Consider the following 19,645-nt stretch of genomic DNA (forward strand, 5'->3'; position numbering starts at 1 on the left):
CTACATTCGAAAATGAAATTACTTAATCGAAAACTACCCTTTCACTAGTAGAAAACAGGGCATTGAGCCAACCACATTGGACCCGGATTGGATATAAACCAGTTCTAAAGGGTCTGTCCGCTGGGCCCCCTCCCTGCAGCAAATGGCCGCAAGGCCTTTAGGACCGGTTTGTAACACAAATCGGTCCTAAAGGTTTTTGGAACGTTTGCTGTAGGGAGGGGGGCCCAGTGGACAGACCCTTTAGAACCGGTTTGTATCACAAACCGGTGCTAAAGATTTTCTCATTTTTGCAGCAACTGCGGGGCCCCGCTGTCAGACCCTTTAGCACCGGTTTTTAACACAAACCGGTCCTAAAGCCCTCCTCTCCTTCCTCCCCGAGCACCCCTATATTCCACCCCGAGGTCAGCTCCATTTTTTCTAGCTCGAGCTCAACTCCATTTTTGCTCTCTCCTTCCTCTTGGGAGCTCTAATCCATCCCCATTTTTCTCCACCATTTGTCAAGATTGTTGGCACCCATCGGTCATACGGTTAGCATCAACATTCCCTCTTCCGGCATTGCAAGTTTTGCTCGTTTTCTTGCTCATTTCATTTTTGTTGTGCTAGCTAGGTGTTTGATGAAATGCCTAAGCTAGAGAGAGTTCATCATTTGTTATGTATACATATGCAATTTGAGCTCAAATTTAATTATGATTTGTGGTTTTTTTTAGTGTCGCGCGCCTTGTCCCCTTCCTCACCGTCGTCGATCGCCCCGTCACCGACACAACCTTGGTGAGCCTATTGTTTTTATTTACCAAAACAAATTTTGATTTGTATGATTTACATATTTACTTGTATATAATTTTCTTATTGTGTAAGATTTTTTTTATATGTATAGCGCCATGGTTTTGATATCCGTCCCCGTTGGCCCTCGTCCAGTCTATGATTCGGATGTGGTATATTATCTTTTATAACTACATATTTTCATTTCCTGATTATATGACAATTAATTACGCCGACCAACTTGACATAGATATTTTTATCTAGGAGGTAGTGGAACCGGAAATGCCAATCGACCCTATTGTTGAGAAGTTACACTTAGTTGAACAAGAAAATGTTGGCCTGAAAGAAAGATTGAAAAAAACTGAAGAAAGGTTGGAAAAAACTGAAAGAGAGAAGATGACCTTGGAAAAGGTTCTTGCCGGTGTCGTCGATGGTCACAAGAGCGAGATGGACGCAATGCGTCTGAAGATTAGAAAGATTAGAAAATATGCAATTAGTAAAGAGGCTTGGTATCATTATGCCGTCGGGTCAATTGTTACCTTTGTTGCGATTTTGATCGCATTTGTTGTTGTTTTTAAATGCATTAATTAGAGAGAGTTTTTATGGTTGGTTTCAGTGTGTGTTTTTATGAGAACTATATATGTATGGTCACTACGCTACTTTGGTTTTAACGTGTGATGAACTTTTTGTATTAATTAATTAATTTAGTCATGATGATTTAGCATAATGGTTTTTGATAAATTTATATAATGCAGATGAACCGGCAATGGATGTACAGTGATCGACGTCGTCCCGAATTCCTTAATGGCATGCATAGTTTTCTCAATGTGGCTGAGAAAAACAGGCAGAATGGATTTATTTTTTGTCCATGTAAAAAATGCCAGAATAAGAGGAATTTCCCTAACTCAAGAACCATACACACCCACCTGTTGCAAGAAGGCTTCATGCCCAGTTATTTTTGTTGGACCAAGCACGGAGAAAGAGGGTTTGTAATGGAAGACAACGAAGAAGAAGAGGATAATGCTAACTATCCTATGTTCGGTGAACACGGTGATACTGAAATGGGGGAAGACGAGCCTGAACTTGAGGACATTCTTGATGAGTCTGATGATGATCTTCGTCAGGTCATTCGTGAAGAACAGATAAACTGCGGAAGTGAAAACGAGAGGTTGAAGTTGGAGCGCATGTTAGAAGATCACAAAAAATTGTTGTACCCAAATTGCGAAGATGGCCAGAAAAAGCTGGGCACCACCCTGGAATTGCTGCAATGGAAGGCAGAGAATGGAATATCTGACAAGGGATTTGAAAAGCTGCTGAAAATAATGAAGAAGATGCTTCCAAGAGATAACGTGCTGCCCTGCAGTACGTACGAAGCAAAGAAGGTTGTCTGCCCTCTAGGATTGGAAGTGCATAAGATACATGCATGCATCAATGACTGCATCCTCTACCGCGGTCAGCACGAGAATTTAAATGCCTGCCCGGTATGCGGTGCATTTCGGTATAAGATCAGGCGAGATGACCCTAGTGATGTTGAGGGCGACGATCTCCCAGGAAGAGGGTTCCTGCCAAGGTGATGTGGCATGCTCCTATAATACCACGGTTGAAACGTTTGTTCCGAAACAAAGAGCATGCCAAGTTGCTGCGATGGCACAAAGAAGACCGTAAGGAAGACGATATGCTGAGACAACCCGCTGATGGGTCGCAGTGGAGAAACATCGACGATAAGTACGAGGACTTTGCACGTGACCCAAGAAACTTAAGGTTTGGTCTAAGTACAGATGGCCTGAATCCGTTTGGGGAGCAGAGTAGCAGTCATAGCACCTGGCCCGTGACTCTATGTATCTATAACCTTCCTCCTTGGTTATGCATGAAGCGTAAGTTCATTATGATGCCAGTGCTTATCCCAGGCCCGTCGCAACCCGGCAACAACATTGATGTGTACCTGAGGCCACTGGTTGATGAACTTTTAGAGTTGTGGGCTGACAAAGGTGTACGTGTGTGGGACGAGTACAAACAGGAGGAATTTGACGTACGAGGGTTGCTGTTTGTAACCATCAATGATTGGCCCGCTCTTAGTAACATCTCAGGACAGTCAAACAAGGGATACAGCGCATGCACACACTGTTTAGGCGAGACTGAAAGTATACATATAGGCAAGAATGTGTACCCGAGGCATCGTCGATTTCTTCCAGACAGGCATCCCGTAAGAAAGAAAGCAAAGCATTTCAAAGGCGAGGCAGATACACGGAGGAACCCAACCCTCCCTAAAGGTACTGATATATATGACATGGTCAAAGATATAAAAGTAATCTTTGGTAAGGGTCCTGGCGCACAATCTGTTCCGAATGACGCCGACAACCACGTAGCCATGTGGAAGAAGAAATCTATATTATGGGAACTACCCTATTGGAAATTCCTAGAGGTTCGCTCTGCGATCGACATGATGCACCTGACGAAAAATATTTGCGTGAACCTGCTAAACTTATTGGGCGTGCATGGGAAGAAGTCGAGAGATACACCAAAAGCACGGCTGCACCACCAACGTATGCACGAACGAGACGACCTGATGAATCCAGAGAATTTCAAAGGTCCTGCCAGCTATGCTCTTACCAAGGAAGAGAAGGAGATCTTTTTCCAAGTCCTGAGCAGTATCAAGGTCCCGTCTGGCTACTCGTCGAACATAAAAGGAATACTAAACCTGGAAGAGAAAAAGTTCCAAAACCTAAAGTCTCATGACTGCCACGTGATCATGACCCAGTTACTTCCGATTGCATTGAGGGGGCTTCTGCCAGAAACGTGCGAGTACCCATTGTGAAGCTATGTGCATTCCTCAACGCAATTTCTCAGAAGGCAATCGATCCAGCAACTCTACCAAGTTTACAGAAGGACGTGGTCCATTGTCTTGTCAGCTTCGAGTTGGTGTTCCCACCAACCTTCTTCAATATTATGACGCACCTCATAGTTCACCTAGTCCAAGAGATTTCTGTTCTCGGTCCTGTATTCTTACACAATATGTTCCCCTTTGAGAGGTTCACGGAAGTCTTGAAGAATTATGTTAAAAACCGTGCTAGGCCAGAAGGAAGCATGGTCAAGGGCTATGGAACAGAGGAGGTCATTGAGTTTTATGTTGACTTTATTCCTGACCTGAACCCGATCGGTGTTCCTCAGTCGCGCCATGAGGGGAGACTGCGTGGAAAAGGCACGCTAGGAGAGAAATCAACAACATGTATGGACGAGCAATCTTTCACTCAAGCACACTACACAGTTCTAGTTAATTCCAGCTTGGCGGCTCCATATATCCAGGAACACAAGGATATTTTACGCTCGGAATACCCGGAGCAACCTGAAGATTTCATTGCTAAAGAACACGCGAAGACTTTCGGCGGTTGGTTGCAAAGACGTCTCATTAATGACAACATTGTTGAAGATGAGCTATACTTGTTGGCCAAGCAACCATCTTCGACTGTATTGACCTTTAAAGGGTACGAGATAAATGGTAACACATTTTACACGGCAGACCAAGATAAAAAGAGCATCAACCAAAACAGTGGCGTCCGGTTTGATGCAAAAGACGACAACGGGCAAAGGGTCATATACTATGGTTACATAGAGCAGATATGGGAACTTGACTACGGACCTTCCTTTAAGGTCCCTTTGTTCTGGTGCAAATGGTTCAACCTGTCAGGCGTGAAGGTAGACCCGAAGTATGGAATGACAACAGTGGATCAATTCGTCCTAGCCAATGATGTGGCTCAGGTTTTCTATGTGAAGGACATGTCTAGCAGACCGAGAAAAAGAAAAGATAAGGAAGCGAATACATCAGACGATGAGCCAAGGCGCCACATAGTTCTTTCAGGGAAAAGAAACATCGTGGGAGTCAAGGACAAGACAGACATGTCAGAAGATTACAATAAATTTGATGAAATTCCTCCCTTCAAAGTCAAAGATGATCCAAGCATCCCGTTAAATGATGAAGATACTCCATGATTACGGCGCAATCAGAAGAAAGGCAAGAAGAAAAATAGATAGGGGGTGTTGTTGGTGATGTGTAATAATGTATTAAACCTTTTATGTAATTGTGTTGACCATTTTGATAAATATCAAAAATTTGACCAGTTTCCACTAAATTTGACCATTTTGATAAATATCATTTTTATTTTTTAAGTGTTAAAATGACATTTAGACAATTTGTAAATAAATGTAAAAGAAAACAGAAAAGGGAAACAAAAAGAAAAAGAAAAGAGGAAATAGAAAAAATGAAAAAAGAAAAATAAAAGAAGAAACAGGAAAAAGAAAAAGGAAACAAAAAGAAAAAGAAAACAGGAAACAGAAAAAAGGAAAAAAGAAAAATAAAAGAAGAAACACGAAAAAGAAAAAGGAAACAGGAAACAGAAAAAAGGAAAAAACAAAAAATAAAAAAACCTTTAGGACCGGTTTGTAACAACAACCGGTCATAAAGGTGGGTTCGGTTGGCGCCCAATTTTTGGACCCTTTAGCACCGGTTTGTGTTAACAACCGGTGCTAAAGACCCTTTAGCACCGGTTGTTAACACAAACCGGTGCTAAAGGCTCTAGACCTCTCCGCGGCCGTCAACTTCTCGCCTTCCCGCGCGTCTCTCCTCGCCTTCTGTCCTCGCTGCCTCTCTCCTCGCCGACTCGACCTCCTCGCCGCCTCCTCGCTGCCGTCGCCTCCTCGCCGCCTCCTCGCCAATCCTCGCCGCCTCCTCGCGCGCCGCCTCCTCGCGCGCCGCCTCCTCGCGCCGCCTCCTCGCCGATCCTCGCCGCCTCCTCGCCGAGCCGTCGCCTCCTCGCCGCGCCGCCGCCTCCTCGCTGATCCTCGCCGCCTCCTCGCGCGCGGCCTCCTCGCGCCGCCTCCTCGCCGATCCTCGCCGCCTCCTCGCCGCGCCGTCGACTCCTCGCCGCTATTCGCCTCCTCGCCGCCTCCTCGCGCCGCCTCCTCGCCGCCTCCTCGCGCGCCGCCCCACGCCGCCTCCTTGCCGCCCCACTTCATCTTCTTCTCACGTACGGTATATCCATATTTGTTGTAGTTCCTATTTTCGTATATCCTATTTTTGTATATCCATATTGTTGTATATCATATTGTTGTATCATATTTTTCATAAATCATATATCCATATTGTTGTATCATATATCCTATTTTCGTATATCCATATTGTTGTATATCATATATCCATATTGTTGTATATCCTATTTTAGAGCCTTATCATATTGTTGTATATCCATATTGTTGTAGTTCCTATTTTTACCCTTAGTCTTTATTCTTACCGTTTTATCGATGGAGATCGCAAAGTGCTATGATTGTATAAATGAGGTGACTCCGACGATTCCGACGATTCCGTAAAACCCTAAACCGACGATTCCGTAAAACTTTCCGACGATTACGATTCCGTAAAACTTTCCTACGATTCCGACGATTCCATAACTGCGGGGAAAGTTTCCGACGATTCCGACGATTCCGTAAAACTTTCCGACGATTCCGTAAAACTTTGCGACGATTACGACTCCGACGATTCCGTAAAACTTTTCCGTAAACTTTCCGGTTCCGTAAAACTTTTCCGTAAATAATTTTGCTAAGTTAAATTCTTGTTACTAGCAGGTGTTGAGCTATGGATCCCCAAGAACCACATGATCAGCACGCCGATCAGCTCGCGGGAATGGGTGAGGCGGAGAAGGAAAGATACATGTGCCAGATGATTTTTGAAGATGCAACGGCCATATATCATGATGACGACGGTGGACATGCGTTTAGCAATCAATTTTTGAACGACTCCGGTGACGGAGCTGAGAATATAGAAGATGTAGTAGATGCAGAAGTGCCCTCCGGAACAAACTCTGCCAATGTATATCTCAAGTCACTGTTGACGCAACAATTAATTTGTATTGCACTTACTAACGAATCATTATTTTCCCGTTTAGGCGCCCTCCGGAACACCTAGCACAAGTACTGAGACAAAGTCGAAACGAGGCCCGGCTGCAAGGTTGAAAGATACTGCAAGGTACTCGATCGATAAAGTTGCTGCTGATGGCAAACCACTGGAACCCCCAGAAACTTATCGTAAATTTGTAAATCAGTGCGGAGTTGTTGTAAGAGACCTGGTCCCGATCAACTTAATAGAATGGAATAAGCCGAAGACCGGCGCCAACGTTGGAGCTACTTATGTCGATGACAGATTGAAAAGAGTGCTTTGCGACACGGTCTGGCTAAATTTCAGCGTAGCGGAAGATAAGAAGAAGAAAGTCGAGGAGTGGGCTTTGAAGAAGATGGCCACACAATTCCAGAGGTGGAAGAAAGACTTGTGGAAGAAATATAAGGACGAAGATCCAGTTTTCACTGGGCACCTAGTGAAGATAAGAGACGCTTGGCCTGATTTTAAGGCGTACAAGAAATCGGGTGTCTTTACATCCCGATCAGCCACAAATACGGAGAATGCAAAGAAGAAGAAATATCACCATATTTTGGGGTTAGGTGGCTACATGACTGCCCTGCCTAGGTGGCGACGCTATGAAGATGCGCTTCTGAAAAGAAATATCATTCCACAAACACATGACTGGCCCGATAGGTCCAAGTTCTGGTTGTTCGCGCATGGGGCAACGTTGGACGCTGAGACTGGGATGATTGTTGCGGAGGGACCATGGTCGGAAAAAATAACACAAGTCGTATTAGATCTAGAGAAGGCAATAGAAGCTGTTCGAAAAGGAACTTTTGTTCCCGATAGAGAGAACGACGAGTTGACGAAGGCACTCGGGAACCCCGAAAAGTGGGGACGAACACGAGGCTTTGGAGCCACTACCCCGTGGAACCAAGGGTTTCCGGCGGACCTTGGCACTTACAGAAGCCGTGGTAGAAGCAAGAGGAAGGCGCTGGAACGGATATCGACATTAGAAGAAAAGGTGGCGTTTCTCTTGAAGAAAGGGGGACACCCTTTACCTGACACTGAAGAGGAGGAAGAAGATCCTGCACCTGACGCTGATCAGCAGCAATTAGAAGACGATCCTGTAGCAGATGTCGTCCCATCTCAGCATAGAAGCAGCGTGGGTTCCACGCAGCTGCAGCTAGAAGACGGTCCTGCAGTCGAACCGTCGGCGCCTCACTACCCCGTGGATGATGTCACGGAGAAGACAAACTGTGAGATACATATGCCAATGGGGAACATATCCTTCATGGTGACGTCAGGCTATGCTTTACCGAATCAACCTGGAGCAACCTACCATGGTGGTCAGATTCCAGCATCCCATGCTCGTGTCGGGTTGTCAACAATTACGCCAGGATGCCAGTCAATTGAGCTTGATATTCCTGGAGGTGAAGACGAGAAGACACTGGGAGAAATGAAGCTTGGTATCATCTTGTGGAAGAAGAAACACATCGTGTTTCCTAACGCGGCGCCAAGGCCACCGACTCCTCGAGGTACAAATGCACCACCTCCAACAATTACTGAATGTTGCACCACATGTAAGCCTATTTTTAATAGTTTTTTCACTTTCGTACAGAGAATGCACGACCTCCAAGTCCACCCCCCAACGCACCTCCAAGTCTACCCCCCAACGCACCTCCAAGTCCACCCCACAACGAAGATAGGGAGCCCGAGGCCGAGAGTCCATCGCCCGTGCACTCCAGTGAGCCGACGGATGCGCCCACTACGGGTACGGCAAAGCGGAAGCTGCAGTTCAGAAGAAACGGGACTCCTCCCAAGAAGAGAGAAAGGAAACCCAATAAAGTCAAGACTCCCCCGAAGTTACCAGGCCTGATGACTCCGGAGGAACTAGACGAGGCCGTGAAAGCCAAAAACAAAGCATGGTTCGCACGGTTTCCCCTGAAGCCCCCTCCAGACATCTGGAAGGAAACTTTGAAGAACGTACCAAAGTGGAAAATTGAGCGCACCATCGACAACTTATATTATCCTGAACCGCCGCCACCGCCACCCCTTTCAGACTATGAACGGTTCATTGAAAAGATGCACACCGCACAGATGAAGCAGGCGGAGCAGACGAAATGCGGGAAACAAGTTCCCTAGCTCGGACAACAAGAAGCACAGTCAATTGCCCCGCTCAAGGTGTTATCTGACCAGGCTTCAGTGTCCGGTCCACGCATGGGCGACGTAGGTTACGCTATTGCTGATGTGGTATATAAATATAAGCCCGAGCACCCTCTGGTCGAAAATCCTAGTGCTCTAACAACCCAACTATGGAATTTACATAGTTGGTACTTGGAGGCCGCAAGGCAAAAGAGAGACTGTATCATGGCGGCAGTTCAGGATCAACACTACTTCGGAGAGTACGGTGTGGAGGTTGGGTTCGATGATTTTTTCCAAATGTACAATCAACGTGCCCTCGACAAAGCTATCGTCAGCTGCTACTGTTTGTAAGTGATTTATTTGTGTAATTTAATTATTTAGTTAAGCTCGCGTTCATTGCCCGTATAATTATCACTCACGAGACATTCTTTTTGTACGCTACTATGCAGAATGAAGAATCGTGAATGCAGGCTGGCAAGAATCTGGGACTTTGGGTTCATTGACCCGTATTCGTTTCATCAAGAGACAATAGAAAAGTTCAACAAGGATACACCGGATGATTTGCTAAGTTTTTTGAAGCGACAAAGTACCAAAAAAGAAATACTTTGGCCTTACGGATTCAAGTGAGTGTTACTGTCTTGTACACATTCCATTTTGCTTACCTGATGTTAAGTGTAATTGATGAGTATGCATGACTGTGTGTGTACACGTGCGCAGGTCCCACTTCATATTGTTCATCATTAGAATCGATCAAGGACAAGTTGAAGTCTGGGACCCGTTAACCTGGGACGCTGACAAATGGAAGAGCGCGCGTCAGATGCTTCAAAGGTATATATATATATCGGCCTCTTTCGTTCATCGGCCTCTTTTTCGTTCATTTCCTGATATCAAGTAAGTAATAATTAACTCTTGTATTCATTTTTCTTTGTCGGCCAGGGTTTGGCAAATGTTCATCAAGGAAGAACCCGGTACATGGGCAGACAAGCTCCACTTTCAGATTAACAAAGTAAGTAGTACTACGTACCCTGGTTTCAATACCATTACCATTCTCTTGATTACTATTAATTTGACTGAATTATGTTCTCGTATATAGGGCGTCCCGCAACAACCACAGGGCACTGATTATTGTGGATACTACGTTTGCGAGTACATTCACAGGATTATCAATGAGAAATCCCGTACTTCCAGAAATCTAGAGGTACGTAACCGGATCTTCACAACTTTATTTATGTTGCCATCAATTATGTTTAGTTTTGTTCATAACTTAATTGTTTTCATCTACTTCTTTTAAAGCTGTAACGAAAGCGGGCGATGCTCAGACCAATCCAACGTTGCAAGGCAGTTGCAGAGGAATTGGCAGGATTTCTCCTCACGCAAGTCATAGATGAAGGCGGAGAATTTTTTCATCCTATGAACCAATAGCCAGCTCCCTTCTCTATGCAAGTATACAGCTATAGGAAACGAACTTCAAATTATGTAATGATAATCGGTCGAGTACTTCGTGTTACATGTATATATGTATTTTTATTTGGTGCATCAACATTTAACCGCAAACACGGAATCGGAAACACTTAACCGCAAACACGGAATCGGTGTTTCCGGATACGTGTTTCCGATTACGTGTTTCCGATTCCGTGTTCGTAAAAAACGGAACCCGGACACACGGAATCGGAAAGACGTAAACGGAAATACGGAACCGGAAACACGTAAGCGAAAACCCTGAAAATACGGAACACGGAAACACCGAAATACGGAATCGGAAACCCTGAAAAGCAAAGAAAAAAAAAGAAAAAAAAAAGCATTAGGACCGGTTGGTGTTACCAACCGGTTCTAAAGGTCCTCCGCCTGCGCGCACTCTTCGGCGCCCACGCGGAGGCCTTTAGCACCGGTTTGTAAGAGACCGGTGCTAAAGGGGGGGGCCTTTAGTCCCGGATACGTAGCACCGGATGTGTATCCGGGTCCAAAGGCCCTTACCAACCGGTTCTAATACCCCTTTCTCCACTAGTGTTTCTTTCTATTTTTCATGTATGATGATTGCGCCATGAGGGTCTCCAGTGCCCTTATCAATGTCATTGACGATCCCTTGGTAGTCACACGCAATACATATCCTCTGTAGTCCGAGATCTTCCGCCAATTCCAGTACCGTGGGATCCGTAGGCAGATGATCCCAAGTATAGTCCTGTCCAGATGGCCGCGTCCTAATTCCCTCCTGCTTAGGGTGAAAGTAGTCCAGGCAGGACCGGCAGTACAAATGCATCATCCTTGGTAGCTGCAGTTTTGTTTTTAACATGAATGCCATGAGTTGTCCATGATCCATTTGCACACTTGCCTGAATTGCACTTGAGTTTCAGTCCACAGATCTGAATATGCGCTGAAAGTAATGATTGTCTCAGACAACTACACCATGGCAAAACATTTTTCCATCAAAGAAACCACCACACAATTTTAATTACATGAACTGAAAACAAAAAAGTAACACAGAGAAAGCCTAAATCATTAGGCAAAACATGAACTAAACGCAGGCAGCACACAGCAGAACAAGATCAAGCCAAAAGAAGCCAACAGCGGCAATAACTCCATCGACTCAATTGTGATAGATCCCGTGGATCGACAAGGCTAGATGTGTTCGGTGAGATTAGTGGTTTGCTACCTTATGGTGTACTCGATGAGTTCCCTCAGGTGACCGTCGTGAGGTGGTGACGACCGTGGGGAAGGAGAGAGAGATCCGGTAGTGGCGGTGATGGACTTCCCATCGCTTCAGTGCATCCCTCTAGATCGGATTAGGGTTGGAGAGTGGGGAACCAATGGCGGCGGCGAGCCTCGTAACCCGTGCCATGGTCCCCACCTCCTCTATATATAGCACTGCGCGACAGGGGCCCACCAGCCTTGCTTGGGCTGGACGCCCCCGATCAGGGCGTGAATCAAGGTCCAATGGACCGTTGGGCCCATAGGGAAAGAGATCAGCCTAACATTCTCCCCCTTGATCTCATCATATACTTTTAACTTTACCCGTTTCATAACAGATCAATACATAGGGCATGTTTCATCGTCACGGCTCAATTGCCGATGGAATCAGACAATCACAATGTACCTCTCTATTTCGAGACAGATTCTTTAACCTTGGGCCCTTTATTGTCCGGAAATATTAGACTATACCATAAAACCCATGTCGACTGTGTGTTCTCCGAACACACTGGGCGGTAAGCCTTTTATAAGCAGATCTGCAAACACTTGTTTGTTGCTTTTATGCTTCAAGCATTTTTCCATAATTCCGGACTTTCTCCTTCACAACACGTAACTCTTTGTCAGTGTGTTTGGCATCAACACTTGACTCGTTGTGACAGGAGCGAAAGAATTTAAAATGGTTATCGTTGTTGTCAACCGTTATCAACTCCGGGTATAGATAGCCATTAACCATTTCGCCTATCCCTCATCCTCATATAAAGTTATAACAAATCATTGCATCACATTGATGACAATCGTTTCACTCCTTTGGAGATTTTCCACACAAAACTCCGAGTATGAAAGTTAGCGACAATTGTGGATTTCGCTATACATTTCACAAGTCCTGCCTTTGTACTCACAATCTTTTGAGAGCACTTATTTCTTTCATCATGAGGCCGATATCTTTGACTCATTCCATTGATTTATCTATGGATTGGACATTTGCCAAAACAACCCGGATATATACGTGAACTGTGTCAGGGTAATATCTTGAGCTTCCAACAACTGAAGCATATGGTACCATATTGGTTTACAATCTTTTCTTATTAACTTTTGAAAACACCATAGTTTCCAGTTCCATTGCCATTGACTATAAGAACAGGCATAGGTTTTCTCGTATGCATACTTTAGAAATCTTTCTTAGCATTTTCATGCGACATTCCTAATACCTCCTTTTATTCTTTTGAACTCTGTGGACTAGAACTTCTTCTCTCCTCCTGCACTAGAATTGACATCATCACTAGCAAGTAGGACGTCATCCCACATGCACAGGAATTGGGAAACGAATTTCCGATTCTATAACTTTGCATGAATGCAATTTTCCTCTCATATTCTTTGCATAAAATCTTTCGATTTAAGTCATGTTTCACACATTTACATATTTCCTTTGGAGTCACATTTGCCTTGTAGACCCTTCATAAAGTCTATGTTAGTGAAATTCAAATGATGGAATTTCACTAACATAGACTTTATAGTAGTCACAAGTATCTGATTTTCACATTCCTAGAGATCATCAAAATCTCAGGTACTGGCACTTCTTTCATATGGGGTTGTCGTTGCTCTGTCATTGCCAAGAGGCAAATTAATTCTATAGTCACCCATTTTCAAAAGGCAATAGGTTTTACAGGGACCTGTATCACAAGATCCCTTGTAGAGCTAACAACAGGTGTTGTATGGGTCATACAAAATGCTCCCCCAGATTACTCCATCTTCACTGAAGAAATGGCGTATCTTTAAACTTTCTTCTTTATGGCACTTTAAGCACCACTGTTGTATTCCTTAGTCTTCTTTCGGAACTATAAAAGATCCGAAAATACAACTGTTTCTTTTCTTTAGGGGTATCATAATGACGGTATTCAGATGACTGTCGTACTCCCCTTGACAATCATATTCTTCATTTATGGATCACTTTAGATGCATAATGTGCATCACATCATCTAAAGTACAGAGGAGTCATGAAATACATTACAATGTATTTCATGTCTCTTTCTCCCCCTCGAAATGTGGCAAGAACTTTGCTGCCACAATTTCGAAACCCATTCATAGCTCTTGTGAAATGAGGAAACTTCGATTATCTAGCTCATTCATCTTATCATTTCATGTAAAATGAAGTTACAAGTTAACTAGTATGGGAGTACTTTTTCCTCATTTCATTTCAGAAACTCAACAGAGTTCTTTATCATTGTCTCTTTTGCAAGTCACACTTGCATATCATTCTTGTCTTTAGGTTCGTCTGTTACTTTTATCCTTTCTGGATTTAGTGATTGCATAATGACCGTTACACATAAGGTGTGCGGTCGATAATAGGAAAGCTTAATAGCTACTCCATACTTTTCTCCCATAGTGGGACACATTAACCGCACATGAGTCATCATAACTTTCTCCTGTCATACAGGATAAGACCTTTGCCAAAATTTCTCCCGCCATACACGGATTGTTGACATAATACAATGTCAACTTTACCCGGTTACGCAGGCATTCTTCCCAGACTTTTCCCGCCATGCGGGTAATTCCCTTTAAGGGACATAAATGCCATAATTGGCTCTTTTGACTCCACCAAATTCAGAAATAAATCTGAATTATTTTTGACACACATGTTTGATCCGACGTTGGTCAAATTCAACATGCATGTTGCTTGTTTCATTTCAATCATGTTGACTGAAAAAGGAGACTTCATCATAGAGAGTACAAGAAAGACATTCGTCAACCAAGACTCTCAATGATCTATCTCTTTTCTTTTTTTGAATTAATATCCAAGAGTTCTTTTCTTGTGAAGCCATTCTTTAGAGAGAATTTATTCCCTCAAGTTATGACCTTTCTTTTCCATCTTTCGGGTCACTAGTACCCAAAACATTCGCTTTCATGAGTGAAAGCTTGAATAACTTTTAGTCTGAGAATTCATAGCCAATAAACAACGATAATGAGCATACAAATAACCCTACGTTGGTCTGATTAAAATCATGCACATTAAACCTTTTTAAACTTTCTGGAATATTCTAAATCACCGTGGTAGCAGAATTAGAAAAAACATCATCCTTCTACATTAATTCCATATCACCGTTGATCAGAAATGGAAATAATGCATATAACTCATGAACAATGTGATGATAGTATTCTTATTGAACAACTTTGCTAAGAAATAATCATCATCATTAACCATATTGCAGCAGAAATAGAAATATGCATTTCCTTATCTGTGCTCCGAAAAATTGATCACTTTGATACAAAATTTATCAGATATTTTAGCTTTAAACATAAGATGACTCATACAATTATAGTATTGTTATCATCAACATTGGTCAGAAAATGACAATACCATATTTAACTTTAAAACAATCATCATTCTATTGTCATAACGGAAACTGTTTGAATCTTATTTCACCCACAAGGAAAAAACTTTGCTAATAACAGTTCTTCCAATTAAATTTTCCCGTTGGTTCCAATTTAATTGGAGGATTAAACATTTACTTTGCAGCAGAAAAACATGAATATAAAATTCATTCACCTTTACAGAAAAATATTCTGTTAAAAAGAAAGCTTCATGGACTTTATTTTCTTTTTATAAAATCCATGAAATTTTCTTTTTCTGAAAAAAAAAACTCTATTTTTTTCAGAAACATATATTTTTCTATGCAGAAAAATTTATTCTGCAGAGGCCTTCTATTTACTTTGCATAAGAATGCATTTTCCTTTTCAATTTTCTAAACATAATTTTTGTTGGAAAACCATGCAGAGAAAAATTGTTCTCATATCTGTCCAAAACTGGACAGAAAATGAAAAATAACAAAATCGCGGCCTGTAGCAACTAGGCCAAAACCGGCCTGGCCAGCCCTTGCTCCCGCTGGGCTCTCAGCCTACTAGCCGGTGTCGCCCCGTCCTTGGCCGGCCCATCTCCGCCTAGCCTGTGACAAGTTGCTTTCGGGCCGAAAGCCTATCCTGCGCCAGGGTTTCCTGCCGAGCCGATCGGGGCCGTCGGATACGATCCGACGGTGGCCCGCCATCTCGCCCGCAACAAAAAGGGCTCGAGCCACTAGGGAAACCCTAGGAGCTTCCTTTCTCCCCCACACCGCGCCGTTCTCTCCTCCATTCTTGCGCGCAGCGAGCTCAGGGCATCTTCCCAGGGCACCGACGAGAGCCACGGGGGCAACTGTATTGTTGCGCGGCTGGCCCCGTGTTCCCGTTGCGCATTCCTGGTTCCTCCCCCCTGCACGCGCTCGATCTCCTCTGTGGCCCTTGCGCGCTCGATCTCCTCTGTGGCCCTTGCACGCAACGCTTGCTCAGGAGCTCTCTCGCGCGCCGCGCACTCCCTCCTTCTCGCCGGAGCCCTGAGGCAGCAATGTCCTGCCGGCCACCGCGACGGCGACGAGGTGTTCTCTGCCCACGCACCTCTTTCTCCTCTTCTGGCCCTTGCGAGCCTTTTATTTTCCTCTCCGGCCACCGCCCCGCGCATGCCCTTCTTCTTCCTCCCCTTCCTTTCTTTCTTTCTCTCTTTTTTTTCTTTCTTTGCTCGACTAGCCCCTCCTCCCCCATCTAGTTCTCAGACAGAGAGAGAACCAAGGCGCCGGCAGAGCAAGAGATGGTGGCGCCGTGGCCTCCCCTTTCGCCGGTCGCGCGTTCCCTTGCGTTGAGCGCGCCACCGTCGAGTGGGTTGGCCGTGGTGCTCCTTTTCCTTTCCGTGTAGAGATATGGCACAGCGACATGATACGGTGGCTCCATCTCCGTTCCTTTGCCGGCGCGCGCGAGCACTTTCAAAGTGAACGCGCCACCGTCAAGGGCGCGGTGGTGGTGCCCTTTGCCCCGGTTGGGGTGTAGGCCTTTTCTTTGCATTCCCCCCCCCCCTTTTTTTTTGATCTTTCGGATCCAATCCGATCTTTTGTTTTTTCTTTTTCTTTTGGATCTAATCAGATCCTTTCTTTGTTTTCCTTTTGGATCTTTTCAGATCCATACTTTGCCTTTGAGAAGGTAGGTTCTTCTTCCCCACACCTCGGCTTGCCGATGCGTGTGGGGATCGAGAGGAACAGGCGCGGCCTTGCGGCGGCGCTACTTTGCCGACGAGGCCCGTGGCCATCTTCGGTTTCTTTGCCCATCTAGGGTTCATATCGGGGAGGGGAAATGTTATCCTTGTCGTGTTTCAAGGAAAACACATCTAAGCCTCGTGGCTCTGATACCATTGATAGGTCCCGTGGATCGACAAGGGTAGATGTGTTCGGTGAGATTAGTGGTTTGTTACCTTATGGTGTACTCGATGAGTTCCCTCAGGTGACCGTCGTGAGGTGGTGACGATGGGTGGGGAAGGAGAGAGAGATCCGGTAGTGGTGGTGATGGACTTCCCATCGCTTCAGTGCATCCCTCTAGATCGGATTAGGGCTGGAAAGTGGGGAACCAATGACGGCGGCGAACGTCGTAACCCGCGCTATGGTCCCCACCTCCTCTATATATAGCACTGCGCGACAGGGGCCCACCAGCCTTGCTTGGGCTGGACGCCCCCAATCAGGGCGTGAATCAAGGTCCAATGGGCCGTTGGGCCCATTGGGAAAGAGATCAACCTAAGAAATTGGACTTGATTGATTAACTTACTTGATATCCCATAACAATTTCGTATACAAAACACACACCAAAATTACAAATCTTTGAAAAGCAATACAAGCACACTGATCCCCTGTGTTCCTCACAACTGTTATTCCGGACTCTCAACTCTGCAGCGCAGATTCTATAACGCAGCAGCGAATGGCACAAGACCAAAACAATACCCACGCATGTGCAACTGATCATAAATAGCAACAACGTCGATCACTCACGGATCATGGACCCTGTGATGAGATTTCAGTGTCGCGTGGCCTCAGTGGTGTCCGTGGTATCCGCCGCCACCGCCACCGCCGTAGGTGGGCGTGGGAGGGACGGGGTGGTAGTCCGGGTGGGGTTGCGGCTTGGGCTCGGGCTTGGGCACGGGGCCGTTGTCCGGGTGTGGCTCGGGCTTGGGCTCCGGCTTCGGCGGCACTGGCTTCTTGTGGTGGAAGTGCTCCATGATGTGTTTCTTGATGGGCCCGCACAGGGTCATGGACGCGCACTCCGGCGACGCTGCAGACGGCATGACAACGTTGTCGCCGGCGACGATGCCGAAGGTGGTGCCCTCGGACACCGGGACGATCTTAGATGGCTTCTGGCCGGGGCACCGCGCGTTGGAGGCGGCGCTGTGGAGCTGAGCGACGCAGTCGGCGCCATGAAGGTCAGCGGCGAGGGGTACGCTGAAGGCGCCGGTGCTGTCAAGGGCGCCCACTGCCTTGCTCTCGTAGTCGCCGTGGACGTTCTTGCACTTGACTGCCACCTGGAGACCTGACAAAATGTTCATGGCAGGGACATCAGTACATCAGTGTCAGTGAGCAGGAAAGTGCCTTTTGGGAGTAAAGTCAAAAAACGTTTGAAAAAAGGTCAAAAAATTTTGAACCTTTTTTTGAGACCAACCTTGTCACAAGTTCTAAGTGCATGTAAAAATTTGACATGAAATAACATTTCTATAAAGCATGGAAAAATAAACAAAATCGATACTCTGAAAATGCGCATTTTCAGAGTATACATGTTGTTTATTTTGCCATGCCTTGTAGAAATGTTATTTCATGTCAAATTTTTGTATGCACTTAGAACTTTTGACAAGGTTGGTCTCAAAAAGAATTTAGAATTTTTTAAACTGTTTTGAATGTTTTTCGACTTTACTGTTCACGCGAGCTCAAATGAGCTCGGGTGCCAAAACTCCACGTCACAGTGAGCACTACTATATACTTTTAAAATTCTTGTCTTAGATTTGTCTAGATATAAATGTATCTAGTCACATTTTAGTATTTAGATATATCCATTTTTAGAGAAACCCAAGACTAAAATTTTGAAACGGATGGAGGATGTACTATATAGCTAGCTCACCTTTGAAGGCTTCCTCGGCCTTGATGTTCTTCCTGGTGCAGTCTGCGCACTTGGCCAGGCCGACGACGACGGATGCCGCCTCGGCGTCGGCGAAGACGACCGCCAGGAGGACGGCGAGGACAAGTGCTCTCGGAGCTGCCATGCCTGAATTTCTGGTGTGAAGTGGCTGATGGATGGATGGATGCAATGCAACAGGCGACGCATGGCTTATATAGGCCTCGGCATTGATCGATCCAGCTCGGTCGATGATCTGGCCGGTGAAGTGATGCGTGACAACGAGAGACCGGCTAACTCGCCGAAATTTCAGATGGCGGATTAAAACTCGGTTGATCGATTCTGCACGCATCGATCATCGATCCTTGATCCACGTCGTCGTCATTACTCGGTTGGTGATCGACTCTGGTGATCGATCGCGCCGTTCTCGTTCGTAGGTTCCACGCGACACGTACGCATGAAAGCATGCATATGCAGCGTAAGCACGTACGTACACTTTATCATTTTTAGAGCCTACGTACCTAATTCTCTGGTGATCCCTTTCTAGGTGCGGCGCGCCTCCGGAGCATTCATATGTACCAAATCAACAAGACTTGAGCTAGCAGCGTGGATTGGCTGGTTAGAAGCTTAATTTGAAAGCAATCTTACGACCAAGACTGGCCATGGTGGTGGTATCTCAGTCGGTATCATGCATTCGGGGCCAACAAACAGCTGATAAAAAAAAGCTAGAATAACATAGATAGATTTTTTCTTAAAAGGGAGATTGACCCCGGCCTCAGCATTATGATGATGCATGCAGTACTTATATTAAAAATAAGAAGATTCAAGAAATTAGTATCGAACATGAATCTCCAAGATCTTAATTATAAAAGGACATTACATGCCAAATCTGGTAACATAATAAGAGGCTACAATGACTAAACACATATCATATTAGTTTGCCGCCATCCATATCTGTTGAAGATGGCATGTGCCGTCTTTCATCGGTTGCATCCAGTAACCAAAAGCTTCATGAACTCTGCAGGCGTGAGTAATCACCATGTACGAATCCATGTGGTAGCTCGATATATAACCTATAATAAATTGGTGAAGTTCTTCCTCTTAAATATCATGTCATTCCTGCAGTTTCATATAGCCCAAAGCATTGCATAAATTTCTATTGAATTTCTATTCAAATGTGTCTAGCTATATTAACGCCCACTCCATCAAGCCACGGCCTAA

The 19,645-nt window shown here is 45.0% G+C and overlaps 1 protein-coding gene across 1 annotated transcript; it reads right to left on the bottom strand.

The window, feature by feature from the left end:
• Nucleotides 1-17,062: 17,062 nt before the first annotated feature.
• Nucleotides 17,063-18,601, bottom strand: LOC123429284 (proline-rich protein 4-like). Its single transcript, XM_045113340.1, has 2 exons — nucleotides 18,431-18,601; nucleotides 17,063-17,848 (listed from the first exon to the last, which is right to left on the bottom strand). The coding sequence occupies exons 1-2, from the start codon at nucleotides 18,570-18,572 to the stop codon at nucleotides 17,355-17,357; spliced, it is 636 nt and encodes a 211-aa protein (XP_044969275.1). The 5' UTR covers nucleotides 18,573-18,601; the 3' UTR covers nucleotides 17,063-17,354.
• Nucleotides 18,602-19,645: the final 1,044 nt, after the last annotated feature.

Source organism: Hordeum vulgare, chromosome 2H (genome assembly GCF_904849725.1).
Source record: "Hordeum vulgare subsp. vulgare chromosome 2H, MorexV3_pseudomolecules_assembly, whole genome shotgun sequence".
Classification (NCBI taxonomy): domain Eukaryota; kingdom Viridiplantae; phylum Streptophyta; class Magnoliopsida; order Poales; family Poaceae; genus Hordeum; species Hordeum vulgare.

What these genes read in the sequence shown, in the direction of transcription:
- LOC123429284 (XM_045113340.1), bottom strand. Translation starts at nt 18,572, where the DNA reads ATGGCAGCTCCGAGAGCACTTGTCCTCGCCGTCCTCCTGGCGGTCGTC. An exon ending in GGCCGAGGAAGCCTTCAAAG is followed by an intron (nt 17,849 to 18,430) that starts GTGAGCTAGCTA and finishes ACATTTTGTCAG; the next exon opens with GTCTCCAGGTGGCAGTCAAG.